Source organism: Drosophila serrata, unplaced genomic scaffold (genome assembly GCF_035046125.1).
Source record: "Drosophila serrata isolate PLE 108 unplaced genomic scaffold, ASM3504612v1 contig_293, whole genome shotgun sequence".
Taxonomy (NCBI): domain Eukaryota; kingdom Metazoa; phylum Arthropoda; class Insecta; order Diptera; family Drosophilidae; genus Drosophila; species Drosophila serrata.
The window spans coordinates 1,831,612-1,858,974 of NW_028257191.1; the positions used below are offsets into that span (position 1 = coordinate 1,831,612).

Below are 27,363 nucleotides of genomic sequence, written 5' to 3' on the forward strand. Positions count from 1 at the left end.
TTTTATCGATGCAATCTAGTCTAGTTTACTATGTACATATTTATATAAACAAATGGCTCCACATTGGGGACCGGCCCTCAATGACTATGCACTTGAATGAAAAATCGGTCAAGTGGAATTATATTCAAAAATATAATTTATTAATTTTGTTCTATGGTGTTGTTGGTTTTTTATTTGTTTGGGATAATGGATAATGTCTTAATTAAAGTTAGCTAAGATGTTTGCTGCTTACAGTGCCATCTTGCGGCCCTCAATCGATATCTCCACGGCGCGGCGGCTCTCCTTCAGACGCTTCGAGTCAAGGAAACGCTTCATGTGCTTCTCATAGCGGTTTGGCTTACGCTTAGTTGTCTGGAATTTGAAAAGAAAGTAACGCATAAATATGCAATGGTGGGGCGCGGCGCAGGCAGGGGGAGGATGGAGCACTCACCTTGGAGATTTCACCCTCGACAGTTGACTTGGGGCGGATGACGTAGTCCTTGTTGGATGGCATAGGAACACGGGCGCGAGCCACCCAACCAGGATCACCAGGTCTAAGCGGCTTCTCTTCGCCGGATAAGGTCTGATTCAGGGACTGGGCATTGCTGCTAGAGGCTGGCTGTGGATCTGGGCTCTTATGGCGATGGCGCGACATCTGCGCCAAATCACGTTCCTGCCGCTCCTCCTTGCTCATCGCCGAGAAGTTGCAGCTGAGGTTGAATATGGGGCGTGCCCATTCGGAAATCAAGCGGCCGGCACGATCCCGATTCTGCTTGGTCTCCTGTGGATGTTTATACAAGTACATAACAGCCTTGCCAATGCCAGACTGTTTCAATGAATCCTTTTCAATGGTTGGAAACTGTAAGACAGAGCGAGAGAATAATACAATCATTACAACAATCAATTAAGTCGCAGCTTATTCCCATGGGGACATACTCACATCTGACAAGAGCTTGAGAATACTTTCGCGTATCTGAAGACAGGGCAGACTTTTATTTGGCAGCGGCGCAAGCCAGTCGGTTAGGACATTGAGTATATTGTGCTCCAAGAAAGCATTCTGCAGATCCTTCTTGATCAGCTGCGACATCACTTGCTTTAGCATGGCAATCTTCTTGGTGGCCGGCTTTCCCATCACGTTCAACTGCCGGTCGTCGTCCGAGGCGTTCTTCATATTCACGATAAGCTGATCAATCAGATCGTCCATATCGTTGATTATATCAATATCTCCCTTGCGGCGGCGCCGTACGCGCTTCTCCTCCTTCTTCAGCAGCATCATTTTGTCAAAGTCCGAAATAAAGTTGCTATTGCTACGCAAAGGAAAATATTAGTTAATAGAACTATTGTGGGATAGTGGAAGAACTTACTCAGGCTCGTTTGAAATCGGTGTGTTCTCATCATCAGAACTCTCTGCTGCCTTCTCTGGGGACTTGTTCCGTTCCTCCTCCTCTTCGTTATCTGTGTCCGTGATTTTCACTCGCTTCTTCTGCACCTTTGGCGCTTCGTCTGCAGAAAGGTATATCAGTAAAGTAAATAAAGTAAAAGTTCTACATGTAGTTCATAGTAATACCCACCTTCAGAGTCACTGATGGCCAAACGTTTGCGTCTGGCGGCCCCACCCTCCTTGGATCCAGCACTGCCCGAGCGTGAGCGGTCATCGCGATGGCGCGAGCCAGCACTGTTGGATCGACTTCTAGAGCGCCTGGAACCGCTACGTGAACGCGCTGATCCGCTACGTGAGCGCCTGGAGCCGCTTCGAGAGCGACGGGAGCCACTTCGAGAACGACGGGAGCCACTTCGAGAACGACGGGAGCCACTGCGGGAGCGCCTCGAACCACTACGAGAGCGCCTGGACCCAGATCCACTGCGTGAGCGTCTGGAGCCACTGCGGGAACGCGCTGACCCGCTACGAGATCGTCTAGAACCGCTGCGTGAGCGCCTGGAGCCACTGCGGGAACGCCCAGACCCAGATCCGCTGCGGGAACGATTGGACCCACTGCGGGAACGCCTAGAGCCGCTACGAGAGCGCCTGGAACCACTGCGTGAACGTCTGGAGCCGCTGCGAGAACGCCTAGATCCGGATCCGCTGCGAGAACGATTAGATCCACTACGGGAGCGCCTGGAGCCACTGCGAGAACGTCTGGAACCGCTACGGGAGCGCCTGGAGCCACTGCGAGAACGTCTGGAACCGCTACGGGAGCGTCTGGAGCCGCTGCGAGACCGCCTAGATCCAGATCCGCTGCGGGAACGATTAGACCCACTGCGAGAGCGTCGGGACCCACTACGGGAACGTCTAGAACCGCTGCGCGAACGTCGAGATGCATTGGAGTTTCGAGAGCCACTTCGAGAACGCGCAGAGCCACTGCGAGAGCGCCTGGATCCACTGGCCGATCGGCTGCGGGACCTGGAGCGAGAGCGACTGTGACGGGAGCCGCTTCGTGAGCGCGCCGGCTCGCTTCCATTCCTACTGTGACTACGACTTCTGGAACGTGAGGCACGAGCATCACCACCTGCACCACCATCTCCATCTTCTTGTGGCTCGTTGGTGGGTGGTGATTGGCTCTGGCTACGCGCATTCAATACTGACTCTGAACATGTCGAATCTGGTTCGGGAGCATCCGATGACCTGGCATCCGGGTCAGTTGACCTGGGTGCCGGGGGTATGACCATTTCGAGAGCTATTTCGGTTGCATCGCGAGAGTTACCGGCGTCATCGCTGCTACTTATTTCTGGAAAATAAAATAGTGTTATGGCGGCACCGAACGGGAAATACATTTTGCAACCAACCTTGATCCATGCATGCTTCCATGCCGTCCGCGTAGGATAAGAATATAACAAAAAAGAAACACCGCTAATATCTCAACTTGGCTTTGGCCGTTATTTTGCAATGATTTGTCAAACTATTTGTACGAAAAATATGAAACAAAAAAAGTACGACGCCTCGGCATTTATGATGACCGACGGAACGAATTGAAAGTGGAACGGCAACATTTAATTGTACACACATACACTTGCCTGCACGTTGCTTAAGGCCGTTACACACGTTAGGGATGTTACAAAATTGTTATAATCGATTAGTTCGCGAAATGCTTTTTGGGAACTAGTCATTACAATGATTTATCTAAAATATTATTATAAAAATAAGTAATTTACGTTGCATGAAATATTTACATTTAATTTGTGATTGCATATGATTTTCTGTTTAAATATTTTAAGAGGGGTCCGGAAACTGTAAGACCTGTAAATAATCAATTAACTATTTATACATTTTTAGTAATCATAAGCCATTTTCCGACACTCCATTTATCGCAAAAAGATTGAATTTTTAAGAGGCTAAATTTATATATAAAGAAAATGGATTGAGCGAAAATATTGAATGAGTTTATTGTGATCAAATGTCTCTTTTTTTATTTTAGCAAATTGTTCTTAAAAATTATGATAATCTGATTCTGATTTCTGGGACCAAAAAGAATTGATCTTAAAAGTGAACTGCGTGAAACTCAAATTGCTGGTAATTATAATTAGTATACAAATTTTAAATTTATGTAAGAGTATCCTAGTACCTTAAGGTTTGAAACTGTGGAAATTAAACCAATTCCTACATTACTTTAAACTTGATATTTGTTTAATTAATATACGTTTAATACTTTAAGTTAAGTAAATTCTATTTTGAATAATTATCAAATATAGTAAATTTACACAATTCCGTATTTAAGAGAATTATCATAACTTGTTGAAAGGCGTTAATGCGGCGTTTCCATTAAAGCCTTCGCTTACATCTTGAAATGAAAATATCTTCTCTTTTCATGCAAGGCTCCTATTATTAAAAATTCATCTGCATTCATCTGTATATGTATCTGTATGAATATTTAAATATGGTTTACAGATTAAAAAATTGCGAAATTGCCAAATTGCTAAATGCATCCCCAGTAGGAACGGGGCGTGTTCCATTTTCGCGAACTATCGAATGCATCGATGATAAACATGACTAAATGGATATTGTATGATAAAAAAAAAAAAAAATTGGCAATCACAACTGCGGTACCTACAAGTGATTAGTAACTAATTTAATTAATTTTTTCACTTGTTGATTATGTTTGCTGTATAAAATTTAACCGTCTAATAATGATGGATATTTAATCAGAAGAGCGGATTAAGTAAAGTTCTTGAGTAAACCCAGATTACAGTCGTGATATTAAAGGATCGAAAGGGAGAAATAATACTCACCTCAAAATGAACTGGACACTTTTATCACAAGCAACTGGCGTCCTGCTTGTCCTTAGCAGTATTAGGGTGCACGCCCAGCTAGACCTGGATCAAATCCAGACCCAACTTCCAGAGCAGCTTGTCAAGTCGAACCTCAGCTATGCCGATGTCAAAGATTCGATCCGCAATAAATGCATTCAAGTGGCTGGCGAGGAGGCGGGCAGTCAAGCCTTTACCGAGATCGAGACTGGCTTCGGGCTCCTCACCGATTGTGCGAATAACCTTGTAAACTACACGGCCATGCAGCAGGAGATCCAGGAGGCGAGTCCTAAGGGCGAGCTCGATGTGGTCTTCAACAAGTACTGCACGAGGCGGTCGGAGGCAGTGGAGTGTTTTGATCAGTTCACGGCGAAGCTCTCGCCCTGCCTGGTCAAGGACGAGCAGGAGGGCCAGGAGGTGATTAAGCGCATCATCCAGAGCTTACTCAACTTCGTTTGCCACAAGGACGGCGACCAAATAGCCCTCTTCATTGCAGAAAAGGGCCCCGAGTGTCTCGCCTCGCAAAAGGAGAATATCGAGCAGTGCGTGAACAATACCTTTGGGTCGTACCTGAACTTCTCCGGCGGATTGCAGGACAATCAGATTAAATCGATACCCATGTTGACAGTCGGCCAGAAGGAGTGCGACGACATGCTGGATCTGCAGGCGTGCGTGGTCAGCAAACTGGAGCAGTGCACTGACATAACGCCGGCTAATCTCGTCGAGTCCATGTTCAACTTTATCAGGAATCAAACACTGTGCCGAAATTACCAGAAATCGCCTCTGGTCGCAGCTGCTCCCAGCGGTGGCCATGGACTGCAATCGAACGCTGTAAATGTGTTATATTTAGTGGTATACTTGCTTATCGCAATGATTTTTTCTTTCCAAAAATCTCCTTAGTTTTAAGATGGAACAGTGAAAGCTTGATCGAATCAAATATTATTACCTCGAATCTCTGAAAATGTAAAAGCTTAGCTTAAGCAAAAAAAGTGCAGAATGGCAATCATTATTTTTCAATGAATAGAATTAGCATTTTTCAATTATTTCCGGCGCGACAGTTTATAAACTCTCTTCTTCTGGCTTGCAGTGCAGGCTTTGATTAGTTTTAATTGGCAAATTATACGACACGCGATATACTTTTCGATTCCTTCGGTTTAAAGGGTTGTTGTTCTGGTTTGAGTACACCTAGGCAGAATGAATGCACGCTAAATACTCTATATACATATATTATACAAGAATTGTAAATGAGAATCTGTTTTCTATAGGGATATACATAAGTATCACTGATGTAAAAATAAAGGGAATATTTGCTATTACGAACAAATGAAAACATGGATATTTTAATGGGAGAGTTATTACAGGCAAAATAGAGAATTAATAAATTAACCACAAAATATAAGCATTTAAACCTTATGTTTTTATAATCAATCAGCTAAAAACAGCTTCTCCCATAAAAATGCACTCATTTAACTGCTAAAAATTAAAGTGTTAAACAAAAAGGTTTGTATACAATAAATAAAAATTAAACAGTTTGAAGTAATTGACGATAATTGTGAAATTATTTATAGCTTTGTTTAAAAATGTAGCTTCCAATTTCAGATTAATAGATTTCTGTTACATTTTTTGCGTTATTAAATAGTTAATTAAATAAATAAGCATTGATTATTAATTACCGGTTATATAGTTCTGCTGAACACGATCGTTAAATCGCATAATTAATACTTAAACTATTTGTATATAACAATTTAATCTATAACTAATGCCCATAATGCATTAGAACCTTTTTCAACTCTATCGATAGTGCTCTCAAAGAACGATCGATGCCTATCGATAAGTGTAAATATTTTGAGCTGCGCTACAGCAGTGTAAATCATCACCAATTATATTGCAAATATGTAGATGTGGGAACTCCCTAATCTTCGGGATTTCAGTTCGCCAGGCGTCACAATGATGATCGCCACCGAAGTGCGGGGGAACGTGGAAGTGGACGGCAGCACGGTGATGGAGCCGATCTCCACAGCAACTTTGGTGCTAACCGGAGCCTCGATCGTTTGGCGATTCATTTCCATCTTTATCAACTGGAGCCTGGCCTACGAATATTGGATGGACGAGACATATGCCTATTGCGCCTGGACAGTGGGATCGATTCTGGTGCCCATGGTTGTCACATCCGCTATCTACATTCACATGTAAAAAGCTAGAATCAAAAAACCACAAATATAGATTAAAATTTTATTGATTTTGCAGTCTGATTGCCAGCCACTCTGGTCAAAAACGCATCACGGGTCGGGGAGTGTATACCAATGCGGCCATTTCGTACCTGTTCCGGGATGCTTACGCCCTCAACTATGCTCTGGAGTATACCAGGGCCAAGGAGCGTGATGACAAACCCTCCGAAATCAGGTGAGTGCAATGCCAATGGAAGTGAATCCCGCTGGCCATGCATTTCCATATCTGTCATTTTGAGTTTCACTCGGTTTTTTTTGTTTTTCGCTTTCAGATATTATCAAAAACTCATGACGGAGGAATGCAATGTGGGCTTTGTTCGGCTCTTTGATTCGTTTTTGGAATCTGCACCACAGAAAGTGTTGCAGCTCGTGATAGTGCTGCGATCGGCCAAGGAATTGACATGTAATTTTTATAAACTAATCGAAATTTAATTAATTGCACATTTAGTGGTTCTCTTTATTACAGATTATCGCCTGTTTGCATTCATTGTGTACTTTGGGAGCATTGCGTGGTGCATTCAGGCCTACAATCGCTCCAACCGCCTCGTCCAGCTGGACAAGCACGACATTGCGGCCCGGGGACGCTTCATCCAGTTCATTTTCCTGTTGTGCTTTACAGGTGCGTCGTAGTCACTCTTGGGTATATATAGTATATATATGTATATGTATTTGTAGTATCCCGAACGATCTGCATCGCTTATATGGCCAGCGTATTTCCCTTGGAAACCGTAGCTTTCTGCGCTGTCCACGCCTGCTTGTGCGGCTCTGTTGTATTTGTGGTGGACTCGCCAACGATTGCCATGTCCCGCTTTATAAACTACCTGTACTGTCTGTGCTTCGGCGTAGTCTATTTGTTTATTTATACACCCCTTAAGGATGGTCCCACCAAGTACAAGTATGCCATTTACCTAACGTTTTGTCTTTTGCAAAACGTCATTGCCTGTGTTCTGTATATTCCCCTCTATGTTGCAATAGCCATAACTGCCTTGTATATTGTCGGAATTGTTCTCTTAATATTCTACTATTCAAGCTGCCATCCTAGTATTGTGCCAACGTATTTGTAACATTCTTTTTAGCGTAGTTGATATGTATTAATTTTATACTTAATCCAAAGTGGCAATTTAAATAATTAAGGTGCTTTGAATGTGTTTAATCATTCCTCCAGATGTACTCAGATATTTTTTATTATAAATTTAAAGCCAATAAAGAATACTTTTTTGTAGACTAATATTGGTATCTCGTAAAAAGATTTTTAGATCGCATGCGACTTTCTTACTTTCACTTGCTTACCAGGTGGCAACGCCAGCAACATTTCACCATTTCGATTTTTTTCGTATATCATGAAACAGAGCGAAAGGATCACAAACTTTAAGGTGCATATGGCCTTCTCGCTTTAACTCATGGTTAGCAAAGAAACCCCTTATCAGTGTTTCTCTTTTCTTATCTTCCACGAAACAGAGCGAAAGGATCACAAGCTTTTAGGTATAGCCTTCTCGCTCTTACTCATGGTTAGCAAAGAAACCCTTCATCATTTTTTGTTTCTCTAAGCATACATATGTGCATACATTCATACATATGTAGATAAAAACTTTGTTGTGATGCACAGTGTTCAGTTTACACAGAAAAAAAAATTATATTGCGATCATTTTGAGAGGTTATGTTATTTTTCAAAATAAAATTTTAAATAATGATAATATAATAATATAATATGATAATTCAAATAAATAAAATTGACTTGAAAATGCGCGTATTATACATATGTAGTTTGTTATCTTTTAATTTTAAAGTCGTTCGATGCTACTTGTTTCGTCTTATAATTACTTAATTTTATTTTGAGGCATTTATTACCTGTTCTGCTATTATGTTCTAGGGAATGAAACATAATTTTTCCTTTAAAAAAGCTCCCCCAAGTCAAAAATAAATTTATAATAGCTCTATTTCATACCTACATACCAAACATATGTACATATGCATACATACAGCTAGCTACCAATGATGTACGCTTGCGCAGATCAAGCTGCAAAAATGGCCAAGAGCGTCGCTGGAACCAGTTTCGGGCCCAATTACGAGGCTCACGCAGCCGGAGCCGAACTGGTTCGCGGAGCCAGCTCTAGTTTCTTTTGGCCAAGCTCAGCTCAATATTAATGCACAGTTCGTTAACTTTCACTTCGGCCACAACAATCAGCAGCAGGATCCAATTGGATTCGGTATAGGGATCGGGATAGGGATACAAGATCGGGAGTTATGTGAACAGCGACGTGACCATAATGGCAACCAAGTACGAGCGCATTTTGAGTGACTGCAGGGCGAAGAGTATACTCTGGGAAGACCCCGATTTCCCCGCAGTTCAGTCATCCGTCTTCTACTACCAGACGCCCCCTTTCACCTTCCAATGGAAGCGGATCGCGGAGCTGAGCACCGCCCAAAGCCAGGCACAGACAACGGCGTCCAGTCCGGCTGTATTCCTCAACGAGACCGCCGAGTTCGATGTGGTGCCCGGTAAGATGGGTGATCGCTGGCTGGTCTCCTGCCTGGGCGTGCTCTGTTCGCTGCGCAATCTCTTCTATCGCGTGGTGCCCGCCGATCAGAGCCTGGCCAAGGCCCAGGGCGTCTTTCGTTTCCGCCTGTGGTGGTGCGGCGAATGGGTGGAGGTGCTTGTGGACGATCGCCTGCCCACCATCAACGGGCGACTGGCGTTTATGCAGCCGCAGGCCTCAAACTGTTTCTGGGCCGCACTGCTGGAGAAGGCCATTGCCAAGCTGCACGGCTCCTACGAGGCCCTCAAGTACGGCACACGTTCCGATGGCCTCACCGATCTTCTCGGCGGCGTCGTTCGCTGCATGCCCATTGACCCGGACACCCTACGGCCGCAGACGCTCAAGGATCAGCTGGCCACCACATGCATTGTCACCTGCCTGGCGGTCAAGAGTGCCGCCTCGGTGGCAAAGAAGAACATTGCCGAGCGTTTGTCCAACGGAATAATGGTTACGGTTAACTACAGGTAAGTCCTAAAAAACATTTAAAGCTTCCTTGACATTGCCTCCTAAACCTTTTCACTCTCTCTTTAGACTTTCCGGCTTGGACAAGGTGGAGACATTGATGGGAGATTCGGTGCAATTGGTCTGCGTGAGGGACACATTCTCGAGCAAACCCTTTGGCGACAAGACGCACTTCACCGGCGACTGGTCACCGCTGTCCAAGACATGGGAGCGAGTATCCTCCGCGGAGCGTGCGCGTCTGGTCAGCCAGCTGGCGCCGGGAGAGTTCTGGATGTCGTTCTGTGACTTCGTGCAGGTCTTTACCACACTGGAGGTGGTATACCTGGATACGGATACGGCCAACGACGAGGAAATGCTCAAAAATCGACCGAAACACTGGAAGATGAAAATGTATCAGGGCCAATGGAAGCGGGGTGTTACGGCCGGCGGATGTCGGAACCATGAATCCTTCCATATCAATCCACAGCTGCTGATCTCCGTGCAGGAGCGGCAAGAAGTGGTGGTGGCTCTCAATCAGCACACAGCCGTGGAGCCCAAGGTGATCGGGTTCACGATGTACACGTGGGACCGTGACTACGGACTCACCGAATGCCTGCAAAAGGACTTCTTTAAGAACCACGTTAGCTTTCTCAACTCGGACTATGGCAATACGCGTCACGTCAGCTACCACACGCAACTGGAGGCGGGCCATTATGTACTCATACCGACCACGTACGAGCCGGCGGAGGAGGCACACTTCACCGTTCGCATTCTGGGCACGGCCATCTTCCGTCTCTCATGCCTGGAGACACAGACGATGATCCTGCTGGAGCCATTCCCGGCGCTCAAGAGCGAGGACGACCGGAGCGGTGGGACCAAGGTGAAGAGCGTCTGCCAGTATGAGCCCGTGTACATGCAGCTGGCCGATGAGAACAAGACCATCAATTGCTTCGAGCTGCACGAACTGCTGGAGGCCTGCCTGCCCAATGACTACATCAAGGGCTGTGCGAACATCGACATTTGCCGCCAGGTAATTGCCCTGCAGGACAAGACCGGCAGCGGGCGCATCACCTTCCAACAGTTCAAGACCTTCATGGTGAACCTCAAGTCCTGGCAGGGCGTCTTCAAGATGTATACCAAGGAGAAGGCCGGAATTCTGCGTGCGGAGCGTCTGCGCGACGCTCTCTGTGACATTGGCTTTCAGCTTAGCACGGACATCATGAACTGCCTGATCCAGCGATATATCCGCAAGGACGGCACCCTGCGCCTCAGCGACTTTGTGTCGGCCGTCATTCATCTGACCATTGCCTTTAATCAGTTCCATTTGAAGAACTACAGCCAGGTGAATGTCATAGAGGTGCATCTGCATGACTGGATCAAAAGCATACTCAGCTGCTAATGGTACTCTGTCTGGTTTCGCTTAAATTTTTGGATTGTTTTTGGATTGATATTATTCAATGGTATTTGAAATTCATTGAAAAAACTATTTAAATTATTTAAAAAATTTATCTGTTTTAAGTTTAAAATCCCAGAAGCTCTTTTGACTGTCTGTATAGGGTTCTGGAAATCGAAATTGATGCCAACCTTTGCCTTAAAAGTAAACTTTTCAACTTGAGATTTTAGGATATGACTTTGATTTAATTCATTATTGATTCTTGATTTTGTTTCCATCAAATTTAAGCGAAATCTGATTCCAAAATTGGCGGCTTTAGCAGAGATGTATAGTTATAGTGTAGTACTACTGAGAATTTTATTTTTTATTTGTTCTTATGCCTACTATTAAACGAGCGCTAAAGGCGAGACGTGTTCAGAGTATTTACCAAAATGTTCGTTTTAATTATACAACATGCTACCAATGACAATATAAAGCATAAGATACAAAGAGAGTTATCTTCTGGTACTGCTCTCTCTGGCTTCCAAGAGAGAAAGCCAAAGATCACTGTCTCTCTCGGCTTTCTCTCGCTCTCCATCAAGTTAATCGGTTAATTCAGTATGGCGTTACCTATCTTATTCTTTATATTAGAAGGTATGTATGTCTGGTAACTCCCAGTAGATCAAATACAGCGGAATCGAATTGCGCGGCTAGTTGAGATTATCTGACGTATTGTTTTTAGTTAACGTACGGTACGAACGTAGGAGTGTACAAGCAAGTCAATGGCGATGCGAGTATTATGTGTGCACTATATATAGTGCACTATTCTTAATCAACATACATAGTTGTGGCCTGTGCGTGGGCCCCCCACACCGACTTAAAATAGAGTCTAAAGTATAAAAAAAAAACAAAAAACAAAACCAAATGATAATTATATATAATTGTATAAATACTGCAATCTGTAGTTAGTTATGGACGACGACTAGGCCCGGACCCTGCCTCCAAGTGTAATTTACAAGACGCCACTCTGAGCGGTCCCTCGGTTCCCACATTACATCGAGGTGCCATTGTGCGAGGAGGCGTCGCTGATGCGGCGGGAGAGCGTCGTCTTGCGGCTAATGGACATGGAGTTGCCATTCTGGTTCGAGGAGAGACCAGAGCCGCCGCCAGCACCACCATTGGAGTTGTAGGTTGAGCCAGCACCGGTCGGGGTCCCATTCGCCGAGTCCAAGGTTCGCATCGGTGATCGCTTCAGGGAGCCAGTGACCTCGTGGGGCTCTTGATAGCCGGAGTCCATATCATCGTGGTACGAGTCCATCAACGGTGTAGGGTCCTCATAGTCATAGTCGACAAAACCATTATTGTCGAAAGACTGCAAATGAAATATAAAGAAAATTAAATAATGTCTGACTCTCGCTATACAACTGAAAAAAAGGTTTCATAATTCTTAAAATTAGAACTCTTAATGAACATTATTTTAGGTCTTATTAGTCACTTCGAAACTAGAACTTAAAGTGCTTGCAGAATCGATAAAAAATATTTTCTCAATCTTATTTCCAGGCTTTACCTACAATGTACAAGCAGAAGCGGAGGAAAAAGTTTTTAAGCTTAAGAGTGAGAGAGCATTTTTAGCTCTTTTGAGGATGTGAACTTTTAGGAAGGATTACTTGACTAAATGTGAAGACCTTTTATCTTTTTCCCGCTCCCACTACCATGCTTTACCTGTAGTGTACAATCAGTAGTGAACAAAAGAGAGTTTATTTAGCTTCGTGTGAGTTGTTGCCTTCTTGAAGCTGCTTGATTTCTCGCTTTGCCTGCAGCGTACTAGCAAAAAAAAGGGAGTTTCTGCTTTCAATCCTGCTTACCTTGACAAAAGACTGCGAATGCTTTGTATAGCCACGGAACACCTGGCTGTGGGACTTGCCGCGATAGTCCACCGACTCGTAGTGCCCATCCTGCGAGTTCTCGATGATAAAGTGTCGGGTGCCATGGGGCGTCAGGGTGGCCCAGAGCAAACGGCTGTCGTTGACCAGCTGGCTCTGCAGCAAATCCCGGCTATTGGCCGTGGCGCAGGGATAAAGGATGCCGCCGGAGGTAAAGGCATTGGACTTGGTGGCCTCACCCAAGGCGCTGATGGCTGTCTGTTTTATGTTGGCGTCCTGGTACGAGAAGAAGGAGCTGCAGGCGAAACCGATTAGTGAGGGAACAAGGAGACACCTCACATACTTACTCCCTGCATCGGATGACGATGAGGGCCAGGAAGCAGCCGAGCACAAAGATCCCGATGCACGAGGAGATAAACAGCCAGACATTCTCCAGGCTCTTGGAGTCGCTACGCACCAGCTCCATAAGGGCGTTGCCGCTCTCATTGTGCTGCTGCCCCTGGCCACACATGAAGGCGGCGAAGCATGGCTGCGACTCATTGGAGGGCACCAGGGCCTCCACTGTTGCCGGCTTGGAGATAAGGAACGATGGCAGCGGCGGCGGCGGCATCGACAGGATAAAGTCCGGTGGCGGGCCGGCCAATTGATCGCAGCTGCCCACACAGTTTCCGAGCAGTATGTTCATTCTAAAAGCTGAAAAAAAATAAATTAGATGAAATATGGAATCCAGGTATTCCTGCTGACCATTGGGATGAGGTGTATGTGCCACCTGAGGTGCTACTAATCAATAGACTCGTACGCGGACTCTGGATTCATGTGTATCTGTGTGTTACTCCGCGATTCACAACATTGCCTTTTGGGGGTGGATTTTGCACTACTCCTAGCCACAATTGCTACTCCTTTATTCTATTATTTGTTTTTATTTCTTTGCGTATTAATTCCTTTAATTTATACTAGACTTATTTTTAAATAATTAATAATTGAATCCCTTACAAGGATATGGGAAATTCCCATGCTCAAGGGAACCAAGAATATACAAAGGCAAACAATACACAATGTCTCTCTGAAAATTCCCCTACATTCTGGACTTAACTGCTGCTAGAAAAGGTCTGATTTTCGAATATATATCCCCAAAAAGTAGATTAGTTAAGAATACTAACTTAAACCGTACATTAAATAACAAATTAACAACAATTTCAAACCTTTCAACACAATGCCTGACTCCTATGTGTTTAAGAATATGTCCTATGCCTCGAACTGAGTGACAGAAACTATTATCCCGAAATCCATGGACTTCCCCCCGCCGACAAAAACATGACGAGGTGCGCGCGCATCTCCCCCAGAGGCGGATACATGGTAACATTGAAAGTAACCAGCTATCGGTAACCAGTACACGGATGCAGTACACCCCTCCGAGTCTCTTTGGCCACACCCAGGTGTGGGTGGGTCATCTGTATGTGCGTGTTTACAAAACAGTTCCCAAAAAAATAATGTTCAGGGGTGCCACAGGAATCGTTTGGTGATTCGAAATCAATTTTAATTAAGGCCAAAGGTGTGCTAAAAAATTTGAATTGTTGGAGGCGAAGAATATAGGAACATACTCTTGGGTTTTATTGGTATATTCTCAAGATTATCTCATTCACAATTATATCTTTTATTCAAAGTTATTCAATAAACCAAAACATTCTAAAAATCCCAATGCAACAACTAAATTCAAAACCCTTTAAAAATGAATTACAAAAAATGCTACATGGTATTATATCGTAATACAAGCAAAAAAGGAAACAAATTTTGCAAAAACCGATGTTTGAATACCTTTGAAAATAATAATCGAAGAATTTGGCATCTTGAAAATTTTATTTCATGCTTTTTTTAAGGATTTCAAAACTATAGTGCTTTCTATAGCATCCGTATAAGTGTGAAGTTTTAAAGTTTTAAAAAAAATTATACATTTTTATATCATATTCCTACTACTTTTGATTTGTTTTTATGGTAGATATATATGATATAGTTATTGGATTTTAATAAAAACTAAACCGTAGTTCTAAAATCATTAAAAGTGGTCATACCACAGATCCAAAAATATTGACAAACAACAAAACTTATCAGAAAATAACATTATTAACCGCTAATTATAACTTTGAAAAGGGTTTTAAAATACATTTTTTGTATTTACAATTTTTCAAAATCAGTAAGATTTTTAAATACTCCAAGTCAGATTATTGTTAAGGCATTCAATAAAATAACAACTATTAAATATAAACAAATATTACAAATATCGGACCGAATGTAGTGTCAAGTGTTTTATATGTATATATAATTTATTAGGAAACGTTCACGTTTTTTTATTCATTTATCTAACATGTAAAAGTCATTAGCCTTAGCTTTGAGACATCCATATTAATATTAGTTTATTTTTGTACACTACCGTTCTTGGGTAAATAATTTAAAGTTAACCCCAAGCAATATCACATTTCGGGTCAATTTCAAGTGCCGGGCGACTGGCGACAACAAGTTAGTTAGGAGTTACTTCTTGTCGGTGTAGGTCATCACGACGCCGACTATCAGTGCCATGACGGTGAAGCCCTGGGCCGCGATCCTGGTGCGCATCATCAGCTGTGACATCTTGCGATTCCCGGTCCGGAAGTTATACAGACCCATGGACAGGGCGGCGGTGGTGGCCAAGCATCCTGAATGGGATTCATTCATTAAGTTCATCCATTAGTTTTGTTTTCATTTTACGTAACCCGGGCTGGCGGCGGCTGTGCCGGATCGCCGGGCGACCAAACTCACCCAACGGAACGAGAGGGTTCTCCTTAATCTTGCGCTGCAGCTTCTCCTTGGTGGTTTCCACCTCCACAACGGGTCCCAGGTCCTGGCGCAACTGGATCCAATCCAGCTCCTCCTCGGGAAGGTTTATTGGGATTTTGTTCGACATTATTTTCGTTTTGTGATGTTTCGCAACAGTGTGGCCAGTTTAGTTTATTGGCTATATCTATCATATTTGAAAATGGAAAAGCTATAGCTATAAAAAAAGCTTATTTTAATATTCATCTGTCATGGTGAAATCAAAACATAAACGATTTTGTATATGTTTACAATGTGTGTTTCAATATCAATCATCTTTCCGTTTTATTGTCTTGTCCATAAAAAATATAAAGAAAGCTGTTATAATGATCGACCCCAATATATCGATAATTTTGTATAAGAGACTGTAAATCGTTATATTTTTTGTCTATCCCACTAAAAATTATGAATTTCTATAGAAAAACAAAAGGATTAACGTTTTTATTTGCGTTTTCCTTCCTCGAAAACATATTCATAGTTATACTGTTATAAGCTGTAATACAAATTGTGATGAATTTGTGAAAAACAAAGCAGTCTCAGCTATAATCTGTTATAAATTGGTTGAAAATTCGGATAAAAATGTGGCAGCACTGGCTCACCATCGTCTCTCTAAGCTTTCTTTAACATTATTCAATGTTTTTCCTGCAAAAAAATACATTTTTCTGTTCGGCCTGAATACTGTCCACCCTGCTTAATATCTTTTATACACAAAAAAGTTAGGGATAGAGCGTAAAATTATTAAAAATCCCGCCTCTCCTAGCGCAGTCAGGCAACGCCAGTGTTGTTGTTGGATTTTTTCTGACCTCACTAACACACCCATACATTGCTGCATTATTTTAACGCTATTCCTCTCTTTCCAAAATGAGAGAGAGCGAGAGAGAAAAAGAGAGCGTGCTGGGAAGTACAGTCAGACGGGAACACAAAATGAAACATGTGTATGTAGCAGTTGCTTCTATGTGTGTGTCGCCATACGTACATAAGTCGGGTATGTATCAATGTGGTTGTATTAATGCACGTCGTATGCCTGTAAATGATTTTTAGAATTCGTATAGCATGCGTACATACAAAAGGTATGTACATATGGATGTAGGCAGGGCGCAAACATATGTACATAAAATCGTTAAAACACATGCTTTAAGCGTACATACATTTCCGCTTCCCTTTCAGCTTACTGCCGAAATAAAGACAAGAATACATATTTTACGACGCATATTTCATGGGTTTTACATCTGTTTGATTGTCATAAACACAAAATTCGATATTTCTATACACCACCAAGAATGTACGTTTGACGCTGTGCCATAATAGGGCGGGTGTGAAGCGCTTATGTACATACTTTTATGTACATATGTATGTATGTACATACATCTGCACGAAAGTAACAAGCCAAAAATTGTATAAGGCCTGTTTCCCTCCACCACGTGTATGTACATATGTTTGGTATACGCTGAGAGAGCCAGCGAGAGCGGTCTGCCCAGTAAACTGTACTCAGGGCTCGGCAACCATCCCGCCCCAACCCCCGGCAGACCTATCACTATTGGTCGCTCTCACGCTCGCCTCTCGCAGTTACTCACGAAAGGCGTCCATAAACAACCGCCCGCTCTCGCGCTCGCTCTCTCTCGCACACACACACGCACACAGTTGCGCATTCAACGCATACAGAAGTTTGGCTAGCTGGGGTTATGAAGCACAGTAAGGCAGAGACGGCAATTCAATTCAATAGCCTTTGCATTCGTTGTTGGTACTCTCTGTGTGTGTTTTCAATCAGGCGAGCGGCGCGCGTACGAACCTCATCTTTTCCGCATTGATACCAACAAAACACAGCGATACGCTACTACAATAAAGCAGCGTATGCAGCGCTGTTTGTTTATTTTTTACTAACTAAAAGCAAACGGCAAAACAAACCAAATAAGTCGCCGCGTTTCGCGTTGATTTCGCTGCAAAACTACACACACACGCGTTACATTGGCGTTGTTTCGTAGAGTTCCGTGCGTCGTTGTGTCGTCGTTAGAATCGATGAATTTTCAATTTGAAAGTTTTTTTTTTTAATTTTTGAATTGACGTGTGCTCTGGTCCGTGTGTAAATATACATACGTACATACGTGCAATAATCAATACAACCAACAAAACCATCAACTAGCAACGTACAGCGTACAGCGTACATCCTACATCGTACATCGTATAACAAACGGCGCAGAACAGTTTTTACTGGCTTGAGACTCCGCTTCCATAGCCATTGACATAGTGCTTGCGTTTGTGTGTGTGCGTGTAGTGCAAGAAGTGGAAAGACGTGGAGAAGAGAAGACGAGGAGTAGCCGCTAGTATAGTAACTATTCTTCGAAAGAGACACCGTGTAGTACACCGAAAAATAATCAAGTAATACACCAATCCGCAATCGAACAGTCGGAGCAGATCCGATCCGATCGCTCACAGTTATGGAGCACTTTCATCAAATACAGGTAAGCTTGTGTGCAGGTATACGTTGCTGCTTTGCGCCCCAACACACTCACACACTCCCAATCGCACCCACACTCGCGCGCTCACAGATCATATTCGCATATATTCATTTCTGTTGTATTTGCATTTGTATGCGTTGCCCACGGTTGCCGCGCCACCAGCGTTTCTTCCCAGTTAATCATTTTCCCGCCAAAGCCAAAATATAATTAACAATGCTCAGAGGCAGTGGCACTGGGGGGCAAATGTAGCCTTAAGCCTTTCTACGGGATGCTCTCCGTCGCCGACACCTGATGTTCGCTCCTTTGTTTCGATGGAAAGTTTTTGAGTTTGCCTGTTCGCATAGCCGTTAACATGATGTATACACAAATACATACATATATACAGGCAGCCATACATACATATGTATGTATGTACATATGTTTTAACGTATTTTCTTCGTTTTGCTTTGTTTTATGTAAAAAGTAAGCAATGCAATAAGAGAAAGAACGCCTGTGTATGCGTGTTTGTGTGCGCGCGTGTGTGTGTCTGAGAGTGTGTGCGTATGCATACAAACAAAACGACGCTGTACCAGCGAAATTTTATTTTGCGTGCGCATCTAAGGCCGCCATTTTTTTTATTAGTTTGTATAAATACATATGTACAAACATATATTTATGCCAGAAGCCTACATATGTATGTATTCCTTTGAGCATAATCCTAATTGCATTTGGCTAAAATGCCTAAAATACACACGCCACAAAAATACGCGATGAACGCACGTTGTGCAGATGTTTGCAAACTTGAATATGCACACAAAATCACAGCTTGCGTAATCTGAAATTGGCTATATTTCCCCATGTGTAAATACATATATAAATATGTATACATACATACATAAATGTATGTACATAAATACGTGCGAATACTTGGCTCTGAAAATACTTATGTATGTATGCTTTTGCAAGACGGCAGTGTGTGCGCAATACGAACATCCAGATGTACGTGCATATGTTTGTATTTACAGGGTGTTTCAACTTTTATGTGCATATCAAAACATAAAATATTTTATATATTTGTGAACGGATTTATTGGATTGAACTAGTTTCAAAACATGTTCATTTTTTAACCATTTGCTAAAAGAAAAACACATGGCACACCCTGTAAAAATACCTTCTTCATATTGGTAGTACATTTTTGTAGCAGAGCTGTTTTCGTCCCAATCAGAATGAAATTTCAAAAACTTTCGAGTATTTGCAAAATACAAAATAATCGGACGGAAATTTCAATTATTATTTTCGAATAATGTAAAGTAAGGAGGCAAAACCAAAGAGAAATCGAAAGATTCAATCTCTAGCGTGCCCACTCTCACGGGCACACTCACGATACAACGTTGCTGCCCTGGTTTCGGTTTTGGTTCCGCGCTCCAGTCCCTGGAACGGAATCAAAATAAAAACGGTTGATAATCCGATTTCCAAGACACGCGGAACCAGTGCCAGTGCCAGTGCCAGTTCCATTTCCATTCATACATATTCCACCTCCATTCCCATGACCTATTCCAGAGTCTCTGCGTAGTTGGCTTTTATCTCGGCGCTAACAGCTGGCGCTCCGATGCTTAGATTGTAAACAAAAAAAAAGAGAGAAAAAAACGCGCTTTTGTTTTGATTTGTGATGTTTATGGCTTGTTTTTGTTGTGGGCGGGCGGCAGTTCCCTCTCACCAAACACAAGTTCATTGGCAAGGCGTAGATGCTTTCCATCTCTGGAATATGTACATACATATGTACATCGGCAAGGCATGAAGTATCGGGCATGATTTTTATTTTCATTTTACAGAGGTATTTGGAAATGCAACGATTAGGTTTTTGATTTTTAAAATCAATAAATCCATAAAATACATAAATTAATTTAACTTGCAGTTCGTTATTATTATTTTTTTAAGTCAAAGGAACTTATAGTAGCTTTATTTTGGAAGCAAAAAAGTTTTATATATATTAGATTTTAAATAGATTTTGATTTAGTGCTTAAATTCTACTTTAATTGGGGCTCTTGGATTTTATAAACAAATAAATTGAAATCTGAATTAAAGCCATTTAATCTAAACAATAAAAACTACTTAGTTTTTCTATTTGTTTTTTTTTTATGAAAATATTTATGTTATGCATTTTGTGAGAATAAAACAAGGGAAACAGCTTTAATGAAAGAAAATGTAGGTTTTTTTATATTATACATTATATTTTTTAAAAGGTTTTGTATAATTTTTTGTTTTTTTTTTCTCTTAAAATATAATAGCTTCTAATTTGTATGGGTATTAAGGAACATGCAACTAAGACTTAATGAAATGACCTTTGACTTTTGAAAAAGGGTGGTAAAACTGGGAAAGAGCAGTGCAGCAGTAGATCCTGCTCGCTTTAAATCAGGCTTTCTTTAGGTTTTAGTTTCTTGCAATTCATGTATTCTTTAGAAATATATGTGATATCATATAATAATCCAGAGAAAAACCCACTTTAAATTCCATAAATTATTTGCATAAATCTTTATAGAGTTGATCAGAAGGTTTTAGTATTTTTGGATTCCCTGACTTCTATTAAGCTTATAATTTCGGAATAAAGTTTTACAATGAAAAGGTGCGCACTCTCTATTCTATGATCTGCTCTGTGTGGCTTCTTTGGGGCGTATTGTCAGATTCATCCATCATCATGCTAATAAACCAAACCAAACCATATTGTGGTTAGTGAGTGCAATGTGAATCGATCAGAGACGATTGACATTGCACTCGTAACCACATATAATCGGAAACATTACCAACAAACTATTGATCAGCAAACCATTCAACACTATCAGCAGCAACTGGCTGCGCAGCAACAGCAACAAGTACAACAGCAACAGTTGCAACAGCACCAGGTGGTGGTGCAGCAGAATCAGCAGCAGGCGCATCAAAACAGCTCCAATACCACAGCCGGCGTGGGCACCCAACAGCTGTTCACATACAAAATGGCCAGCAGTTTTCCTAATCCGGCCACAACGATGGCCCAAGTGGTGGCCACATCGAACGCTGCCGGCACCACGGGCTACGATTACCGTCTCAATATGGCCCAAGCGGCCGCAGCTGCCGCCGTTCCCGGCTCCCAATGGTGGTATTCGGCTGCCAATCAGGGTCAGGTTGATGCCAACACAGCGGCGCAACTGCAGCAGCAACAGCAGCAGCAGCAACAGCAACAGCAGCAGCAACAGCACCAGCAGCAACAACAGATCCAACAGCAGCAGCAGCAACAGAATGTCATCAACTCGGCCGGTGTAAGTGTCTAAAAATTGCATTGTATTTTTTATAATTGAAATAATGTCTCCTAACACACGGATTATTCTACTCTTCCATTCGCGCCCGCAGAGTCCAATGATCAGAGGCAAGGCAGATGCCAAACCCAGAGGCCGAATGACCGCCTACGCATACTTTGTACAAACTTGCAGAGAGGAGCACAAAAAGAAGCATCCCGATGAGACTGTGATATTCGCAGAGTTCTCACGAAAGTGCGCCGAGCGGTGGAAGGTAAGTCTTGGTCTTAGCTCTCTCCATAAGCCCATATTGATGACAATCCTTTGCAGACAATGGTGGACAAGGAGAAGAAGCGATTCCATGAGATGGCCGAGAAGGATAAGCAGCGTTATGAGGCGGAAATGCAGAACTATGTGCCGCCCAAGGGAGCGGTTGTGGGGCGTGGCAAGAAGAGGAAACAGATCAAGGACCCCAATGCTCCGAAACGTTCATTGTGAGTTCGTAGAAAAGTCAATTAACAAATTAAACAAACAAATTAATATCACATTCAACTAATGAAATATGCAAACAATGCTAAATGAGACGCTTCCGTTTTATAGGTCTGCGTTCTTCTGGTTCTGCAATGACGAGAGAAATAAGGTGAAGGCCCTCAATCCCGAGTTCGGAGTCGGCGATATTGCCAAGGAGCTGGGACGAAAGTGGTCCGACGTGGATCCGGAGGTCAAGCAAAAGTACGAGTCGATGGCCGAGCGGGACAAGGCTCGATATGAACGGGTAAGTTGGGCTTAAGCTTATACTGCTTTTCTTTTTTGCTCAACAAAGGTGCTCAATGTGATTGCAGGAGATGACTGAGTACAAGACAAGCGGGAAAATAGCCATGTCCGCACCGTCAATGCAGGCGTCGATGCAGGCGCAGGCACAGAAAGCCGCGTTACTTGCCGCCGCTGCCCAGCAGCAGCATCAGCAGCTGGATGAGCAGCATGACGACGATGATGGTGATGGCGATGATGACGAGAACCAATAGGTTTAGCAGTAAATAATACTCTTCAACTATTTATACACACCACACACACACACCCACACCCACACACAGAGAAAGACACAAAACAATGTGTCGTTGTTGGTCATCACAAACGAGGCGAAAGTGAACATGATGATATCGTTGGTTGATCTATTATCAGGTTGGCCAATGTGTGTTTTGAATATATATATGTATTAAGGGTGTTCTCTCTTTTTTTTATGTTGTTCTTTCAAGTTTCCACGTTTTAATAACGATTCGATGGTCACATGTAAGATTTTTATAATTTTAGTTTTGCATAAGTGGAAAAACAGTGCTCTCTTTGGTTAGTTTTTATATGCGCATGAAATTTTTTTTTATATTTTTTTATTTTGATGAAGATGCAACTTGGTGCCTCGGTGTAATCTTGTGGAATCTCTTAAACCCAACTACCGCACGATCGTAAACTGGACAAACATTCCCAAAAATGAACCTTGACTTTTGAGTATATATATTTTTTTGTTTCTCTTTTGTGAGCATTGAAATCGTTATCGGAATGTGGAAGCTCGATAACAAAAAAGGTACCCTTTATGTATATATATGTATGCATATATATAAATAATATATAGTTTTTTTTTTTTAACAATAAGTAATCAAATTTCCATGAATTATGAAAGAAAGAAAGAGAAATCACAAAGAAAAACTTTTATAAGTTCTATGTTAAGAATAAATACGATTAAGTATGGTTAGATTAAAAAAAAAACAACAAGAAAACGTACATTAATCTTTCTGCAAAACCTTATTTCTGTGCTTCAGTGCTGAGTTTCTCCTAACAAACAAAAACAAACATGAAAAAAATACTATGAGAATTATTTTAAAATGCATCATCATCGATGTCATTCATTGTCTCAGCAACAAAAAAAAAAAAAGTATGAAAGGTTACCACTACCCACATTTATAAATATTGGTACATATTTCCCATTTATTAAAGTTAGATTCTCCATATTTGAAACCTACAAATAATGCGTTGTTCTCACTCTTTTTGAGTTTTCGATCACCAGTGTGGCTAAGAACATTTAAAGAGAAAGATGCCTAACGTAAACAGGCAGCCAGATCTAGAGTGCTAATGTGCATTGTCTCTTTTTCCCCTCTAGAAAGAGCCTAGCGTTGCGCATCTTATTCTTTATATTTTCTTTGTACCTAACCCAAAAAAAAAAAAAGCAGAAAAAGAAACGAAAAACTCTCAATGAGACGTGATAATTTTAAATACTTCACTCAGTGGCGGGGTGATATCTTCTCTAACCATTTTTGAACATTTTTTTTTTGCATCTTCAAAGTAAGAAAGACTAAAATTAAATTGAATAACTATAAAATCCTTGATTTTCCGGAGTTCATTTAGCTATTAGAATTTGGTTTATTGTTTATTTGTACATATATATAGACATCAATTCTAAAATAGCCGCGAGAGATCAAAATCAGTTAAGATAACCTCGGGGGTGTATAATGGATAAAAGCATAATGGAAAATGGATAAAGGAATAAAAATGGATAAGGTTGTTGGTCAACGCATAACGATATATAGGACATTGACTTGGCCATGTACATACATACAATCTGAAGTATTATTTAGACGAGACTATGTAGAAATTAATAAGAAGCAGAAGCGTAAGCTTAATTTATAGGAATGCCTAATAAATACCTTATGCTGGGACTTGAAGATAGCAGCGCATGAATGACGTAGAGAGTAGAGGAACGTATTCTCAACATAATAACATATAGGTGATAACACTTAGTTTCACAGATACAAAATACTGAATACTGAAATGTACTGGAGAAGGAGCTTTGACAATTGCTGATCAGCGATTGCCAGACCATCTTCTGCAAGTTTAAAATCTAAGTAATAGTAGGCTCAGAGGGGGGTCTGCTCCAACGCATTGTTGGTGTCTATATAGAGTTGGTATTTCGTTTAGTTTCGGCCCTCCACACTCGATGAATGTATGTATATATATTGTTAGCATGATTTTTGCTAGAGAGAATAACTCGCCACCGAGATTATATATTTTATTAAAGCGTCCATCCCCCTTTTCATTTCTTTTTTCAACCAATTAAAGAGAAAAATAAATCCATATTCCCCCATGTGCGCTTCTTATAAGTAAAACTAAACTAAAGTAAACCATACGAAATAAACTTTTAGAAATGAGATTCTTTGTAGATGGAACTATGATGATGTGTTCTCCAAATCCATTTGTCTTTATTATTTTTTAATGTAATACCCGGTATATACGGTATACGATTACGACGAGCTTTTATGTTACATTCTATTCTCTCCAAAACCGCTTTATCTATTCTATATAAATATATATATTTGATAGAAAAAAGAAACACTCGGAAAAAGTAATGAAATGATAAGAAAGGAGGAAGTATCCCAGCCGAGTTCCTGAACTTAAATGTGTGAATTACGTTAGCAATACTATAGTAGCCATTAAGAATTTGTTTTTTTTTCCTAAGAATTTACACAATACTGTAAAAATAGTTGGAAATAAATTTAATTTAGCTAGATGTACGCTTATAAAGGCAAAATCTGAGAAAATTCGTTACCGAGTTGTTTTGCGTCTTTGTAATACAAATTGTGCCAAAAAAACAAAAAAGAAAACTGGCTCCACGGGAAACCTAAAACATTTTAGACAATCGTGTGATGTTGTTGACACTCGACACAATTCAAGAAGACACTTGGCTAGATTTTCCGTCCGTGCAAATTGTGCACCTAAAATGGTGTTTCCCCCCCTCGGATCAAGTAGTTTCCCTTCCGTAGAAGTCCTCATTCATTCATTCATTCATCACTATATATTGCTAAAGGGTCAAATTAGTAGAAGGTTATTAAAAAATAACCACCTGCACTTGGCCTGTTTATTTTGTAGACTTGTAGTAGACGACACTTTCCAAATACAATACCAACAATTACCAGAAATTTGTTTGATTCCGTTTCGAGATTTAGAGCATGGTTGGGCAGCGAATGTAAAGGTCGAAGCCCTGTAACCAAAATTGACACCAAGAACAACAAGTTCTAAAAGAAACCAGAAATTTGTCCGTTTTTCGATCGGAAATTCTTTTTCTTATTTTTAAATTCAAATAAAAAGGAAAAGGTAAGTAAATAAACAAATTTTTGTTTTGGTATTGAAAAAAAGATCTGCGGCTCCAGTCTTGAAAAATATTTGGGGTTCCAGTACCTCCTTGGGGTACAGTGGCACCTGCGCTTCCCAAGTCTCCCTAATTTAATTAGGGAAGTTCTTAATTTCTTCTATTTATAATAAAGTCTATCTCTTTTACTTTTCAGACCAGTTGTTTAACAATATGTTTTATCGCCAAATTGTGCAAATTGAACAAAATGTGCAAATATCCAGTGGAAATGGTATATAAGCGCAGTGGGATCGAAGGGTTTTTAAAAATATTCATGTTTCTCGATTGTTTTGTATTCGATTTATTTCGGTTCTACCTATCGATGTCTTATCGTTCTCAACTAGCACCACTAACTACTGAAGTAAGAGATGTTTCTGAAAAAATAAATAAAACAAAAAGCAACGCAAATCAATCTATTGCTTTCAATTTTCTTCATAAATATAAAATCGAAATATAAAGAATAAATTATAAGTTCTGCTCTTTAAATGTTCAGATTGATTTATTTATTTATGATTTTTTGTTTGAAGAATTTTACCCGCCAAATCAAAATAATGCTCCCTAACACTATTTTGAACCTATTGTAAACTAAAATGTTATGCACCTATTAGTTTAAAGTTACCACAATAAGGTAGCAAAACACTAATCAAATAACAAAAACTACATTTTATACATTAAAAAAAGGGAATATCTCAGCAAACGTTCGCATAAACACCTCCAGTAAGGTTTTTCAAATGTATTATTTTTTAATTGTATTATATTTATTTACATTTATTCTATTTATTTTTGTTTATTTTCGACAATTTTAAACTAATATTTTACTAACATCGTGCAGTGAAGCAGTTTCGCAGTACCGTTAGGTGCGCAGCAGTTGCAAGCAATTCGGACCGCTACGGCAACAGCCGTTCCCACACACGGGCACAGCTCCCGAGCGGATGGTGCGACGACAGAGGAACGGGGGGCCGCGATAGCCCCGCTGGTAGCAGAGGCGCTCGCACACCGACCCGCCCACCGTGACATGAGTAAGGGTCATCCTGCAATGGCCGCCGCCCAGGATCTGTGTGTAAGCTGGCAGCGATACCAGCAGAATAACTGTAGCGAGGAGCAGGGGGTAACGGTAAACGACGACCATCTTTTTGTACGCTCTTTCGCGGTTTCTCTCTGGCTCTGTTGCTGATGCTGCTGGGGATGCGTTTTATAGTTGTGTACACGGGCAACAGCAGCAATAACAACAACAGCGACAACAGAAGCTTGGATTCAATAATGGTGGGCAACAACAGTTACATTACCAAAAGGCGGTAGCAGTTGTTGCTGTGGCTCTGCAACAAAGGGCCGCGCATCTGTTCTGTTTTATTGTTGTCGTTGTTGTGTGTGATTTCAATTTGCAAATGCCAGCGAAACCCAAGGGGAAGGGAAAAGACAAAAACAAAAAAAAAAAAATAAAGAAACAATCAATTATAAGCGAAAGATAAAACAAAAAGCGCAAATTGAACTGGGCGCAAAATAATAAAAAACAAAAGCGAAGCCAGGCCAGATCAAGAGAGAAGAAGAAGAAGAGACGAAGGAGAAGAATAATGACCGCAAGACCGCGACCACCTGACGCAATTGTGTGTGTGCATGTGTGTGTACGCGTTTGTGGGTGTTGTTGTGGGTGGAGGAGGGTCGCCTGGGCTTGTATGGTGGTATGATGCGGTGCTTGTAAACTTGTGTCCAGGACACAAAGCATTCGTAGGAAAAAGAAAGAACAAAAAAGGAGACGCGGCGAGGAGAGCAAAAAAAAAAAATGAGACGGAAATGGAGACCGAGCCTGCGTGTTGAAATCAAAGATAACGACTCATCAACGGCGTCATAAAAACGTGACATCAATTTTATTGCCGGCGAGAAAAGCCAGAAAGATGAGCCAGCGGCGACGTCATCGTTCACGCGTCGCGCCGCAGAAGGTCACGCAAAAGGCAAAAT

The 27,363-nt window shown here is 41.5% G+C and overlaps 8 protein-coding genes across 10 annotated transcripts; 4 read left to right on the top strand and 4 right to left on the bottom strand.

The window, feature by feature from the left end:
- Nucleotides 1–113: 113 nt before the first annotated feature.
- Nucleotides 114–3,287, bottom strand: LOC110191960 (uncharacterized). The gene is made up of 6 exons (XM_020962978.2): nucleotides 2,764–3,287; nucleotides 1,551–2,705; nucleotides 1,344–1,482; nucleotides 920–1,286; nucleotides 431–838; nucleotides 114–351 (listed from the first exon to the last, which is right to left on the bottom strand). The coding sequence occupies exons 1-6, from the start codon at nucleotides 2,783–2,785 to the stop codon at nucleotides 229–231; spliced, it is 2,214 nt and encodes a 737-aa protein (XP_020818637.2). The 5' UTR covers nucleotides 2,786–3,287; the 3' UTR covers nucleotides 114–228.
- A 922-nt stretch (nucleotides 3,288–4,209) lies between these two features.
- On the top strand, nucleotides 4,210–5,551 carry LOC110175939 (27 kDa hemolymph protein). Its single transcript, XM_020942120.2, has one exon. The coding sequence runs from the start codon at nucleotides 4,210–4,212 to the stop codon at nucleotides 5,119–5,121; it is 912 nt and encodes a 303-aa protein (XP_020797779.2). The 3' UTR covers nucleotides 5,122–5,551.
- A 466-nt stretch (nucleotides 5,552–6,017) lies between these two features.
- On the top strand, nucleotides 6,018–7,677 carry LOC110176009 (XK-related protein 6). The gene is made up of 5 exons (XM_020942214.2): nucleotides 6,018–6,410; nucleotides 6,469–6,624; nucleotides 6,722–6,852; nucleotides 6,916–7,068; nucleotides 7,125–7,677. Exons 1-5 carry the CDS (start codon nucleotides 6,121–6,123, stop codon nucleotides 7,511–7,513), a joined length of 1,119 nt encoding a protein of 372 aa, XP_020797873.1. The 5' UTR covers nucleotides 6,018–6,120; the 3' UTR covers nucleotides 7,514–7,677.
- A 758-nt stretch (nucleotides 7,678–8,435) lies between these two features.
- On the top strand, nucleotides 8,436–11,242 carry CalpC (calpain C). Its single transcript, XM_020963009.2, has 2 exons — nucleotides 8,436–9,450; nucleotides 9,518–11,242. The coding sequence occupies exons 1-2, from the start codon at nucleotides 8,717–8,719 to the stop codon at nucleotides 10,824–10,826; spliced, it is 2,043 nt and encodes a 680-aa protein (XP_020818668.1). The 5' UTR covers nucleotides 8,436–8,716; the 3' UTR covers nucleotides 10,827–11,242.
- On the bottom strand, nucleotides 11,153–13,998 carry LOC110191983 (uncharacterized). The gene is made up of 4 exons (XM_020963010.2): nucleotides 13,885–13,998; nucleotides 13,030–13,375; nucleotides 12,665–12,977; nucleotides 11,153–12,171 (listed from the first exon to the last, which is right to left on the bottom strand). Exons 2-4 carry the CDS (start codon nucleotides 13,365–13,367, stop codon nucleotides 11,851–11,853), a joined length of 972 nt encoding a protein of 323 aa, XP_020818669.2. The 5' UTR covers nucleotides 13,368–13,375; nucleotides 13,885–13,998; the 3' UTR covers nucleotides 11,153–11,850.
- Nucleotides 13,999–14,984: 986 nt separating this feature from the next.
- Nucleotides 14,985–15,632, bottom strand: LOC110176042 (HIG1 domain family member 2A, mitochondrial). Its single transcript, XM_020942253.2, has 2 exons — nucleotides 15,476–15,632; nucleotides 14,985–15,372 (listed from the first exon to the last, which is right to left on the bottom strand). Exons 1-2 carry the CDS (start codon nucleotides 15,618–15,620, stop codon nucleotides 15,209–15,211), a joined length of 309 nt encoding a protein of 102 aa, XP_020797912.1. The 5' UTR covers nucleotides 15,621–15,632; the 3' UTR covers nucleotides 14,985–15,208.
- Nucleotides 15,633–16,061: 429 nt separating this feature from the next.
- Dsp1 (Dorsal switch protein 1) lies at nucleotides 16,062–24,820 on the top strand. Of its 3 annotated transcripts, none has more exons than XM_020942146.2 (6): nucleotides 16,062–17,988; nucleotides 20,805–21,257; nucleotides 21,349–21,507; nucleotides 21,564–21,727; nucleotides 21,834–22,008; nucleotides 22,076–24,820. In XM_020942146.2, the coding sequence occupies exons 1-6, from the start codon at nucleotides 17,965–17,967 to the stop codon at nucleotides 22,256–22,258; spliced, it is 1,158 nt and encodes a 385-aa protein (XP_020797805.1). In that variant the 5' UTR covers nucleotides 16,062–17,964; the 3' UTR covers nucleotides 22,259–24,820. The 3 variants fall into 3 exon arrangements, with proteins under 3 accessions (XP_020797805.1, XP_020797804.1, XP_020797806.1); XM_020942145.2 differs by having other exon boundaries at nucleotides 17,186–17,988; nucleotides 20,784–21,257; XM_020942147.2 differs by having other exon boundaries at nucleotides 17,192–17,988; nucleotides 20,808–21,257.
- A 1,323-nt stretch (nucleotides 24,821–26,143) lies between these two features.
- Nucleotides 26,144–26,570, bottom strand: LOC110176099 (uncharacterized). The gene has a single exon (XM_020942338.2). It carries the CDS (start codon nucleotides 26,534–26,536, stop codon nucleotides 26,261–26,263), a length of 276 nt encoding a protein of 91 aa, XP_020797997.1. The 5' UTR covers nucleotides 26,537–26,570; the 3' UTR covers nucleotides 26,144–26,260.
- Between the last annotated feature and the right edge of the window lie 793 nt (nucleotides 26,571–27,363).

Bases quoted from the DNA above. Each gene is read 5' to 3' on its own strand.
- LOC110191960 (XM_020962978.2), bottom strand. From the start codon at position 2,785: ATGGAAGCATGCATGGATCAAG. The intron at 1,483-1,550 runs GTGGGTATTACT...ACCTTTCTGCAG, and splicing joins GGCCATCAGTGACTCTGAAG to ACGAAGCGCCAAAGGTGCAG. The intron at 352-430 runs GTGAGTGCTCCA...TTCAAATTCCAG, and splicing joins TCGAGGGTGAAATCTCCAAG to ACAACTAAGCGTAAGCCAAA.
- LOC110175939 (XM_020942120.2), top strand. From the start codon at position 4,210: ATGAACTGGACACTTTTATCACAAGCAACTGGCGTCCTGCTTGTCCTT.
- LOC110176009 (XM_020942214.2), top strand. From the start codon at position 6,121: ATGTGGGAACTCCCTAATCTTCGGGATTTCAGTTCGCCAGGCGTCACA. The intron at 6,411-6,468 runs GTAAAAAGCTAG...TTGATTTTGCAG, and splicing joins TCCGCTATCTACATTCACAT to TCTGATTGCCAGCCACTCTG. The intron at 6,625-6,721 runs GTGAGTGCAATG...TTTCGCTTTCAG, and splicing joins GACAAACCCTCCGAAATCAG to ATATTATCAAAAACTCATGA.
- CalpC (XM_020963009.2), top strand. From the start codon at position 8,717: ATGGCAACCAAGTACGAGCGCATTTTGAGTGACTGCAGGGCGAAGAGT. The intron at 9,451-9,517 runs GTAAGTCCTAAA...CTCTCTCTTTAG, and splicing joins ATGGTTACGGTTAACTACAG to ACTTTCCGGCTTGGACAAGG.
- LOC110191983 (XM_020963010.2), bottom strand. From the start codon at position 13,367: ATGAACATACTGCTCGGAAACTGTGTGGGCAGCTGCGATCAATTGGCC. The intron at 12,978-13,029 runs GTAAGTATGTGA...TTTCGCCTGCAG, and splicing joins ATCGTCATCCGATGCAGGGA to CTCCTTCTTCTCGTACCAGG. The intron at 12,172-12,664 runs GTAAGCAGGATT...TTTCATTTGCAG, and splicing joins ATTCGCAGTCTTTTGTCAAG to TCTTTCGACAATAATGGTTT.
- LOC110176042 (XM_020942253.2), bottom strand. From the start codon at position 15,620: ATGTCGAACAAAATCCCAATAAACCTTCCCGAGGAGGAGCTGGATTGG. The intron at 15,373-15,475 runs GTGAGTTTGGTC...AATCCCATTCAG, and splicing joins GAACCCTCTCGTTCCGTTGG to GATGCTTGGCCACCACCGCC.
- Dsp1 (XM_020942145.2), top strand. From the start codon at position 17,965: ATGGAGCACTTTCATCAAATACAG. The intron at 21,258-21,348 runs GTAAGTGTCTAA...TCGCGCCCGCAG, and splicing joins ATGTCATCAACTCGGCCGGT to AGTCCAATGATCAGAGGCAA. The intron at 21,728-21,833 runs GTGAGTTCGTAG...TCCGTTTTATAG, and splicing joins AATGCTCCGAAACGTTCATT to GTCTGCGTTCTTCTGGTTCT.
- LOC110176099 (XM_020942338.2), bottom strand. From the start codon at position 26,536: ATGGTCGTCGTTTACCGTTACCCCCTGCTCCTCGCTACAGTTATTCTG.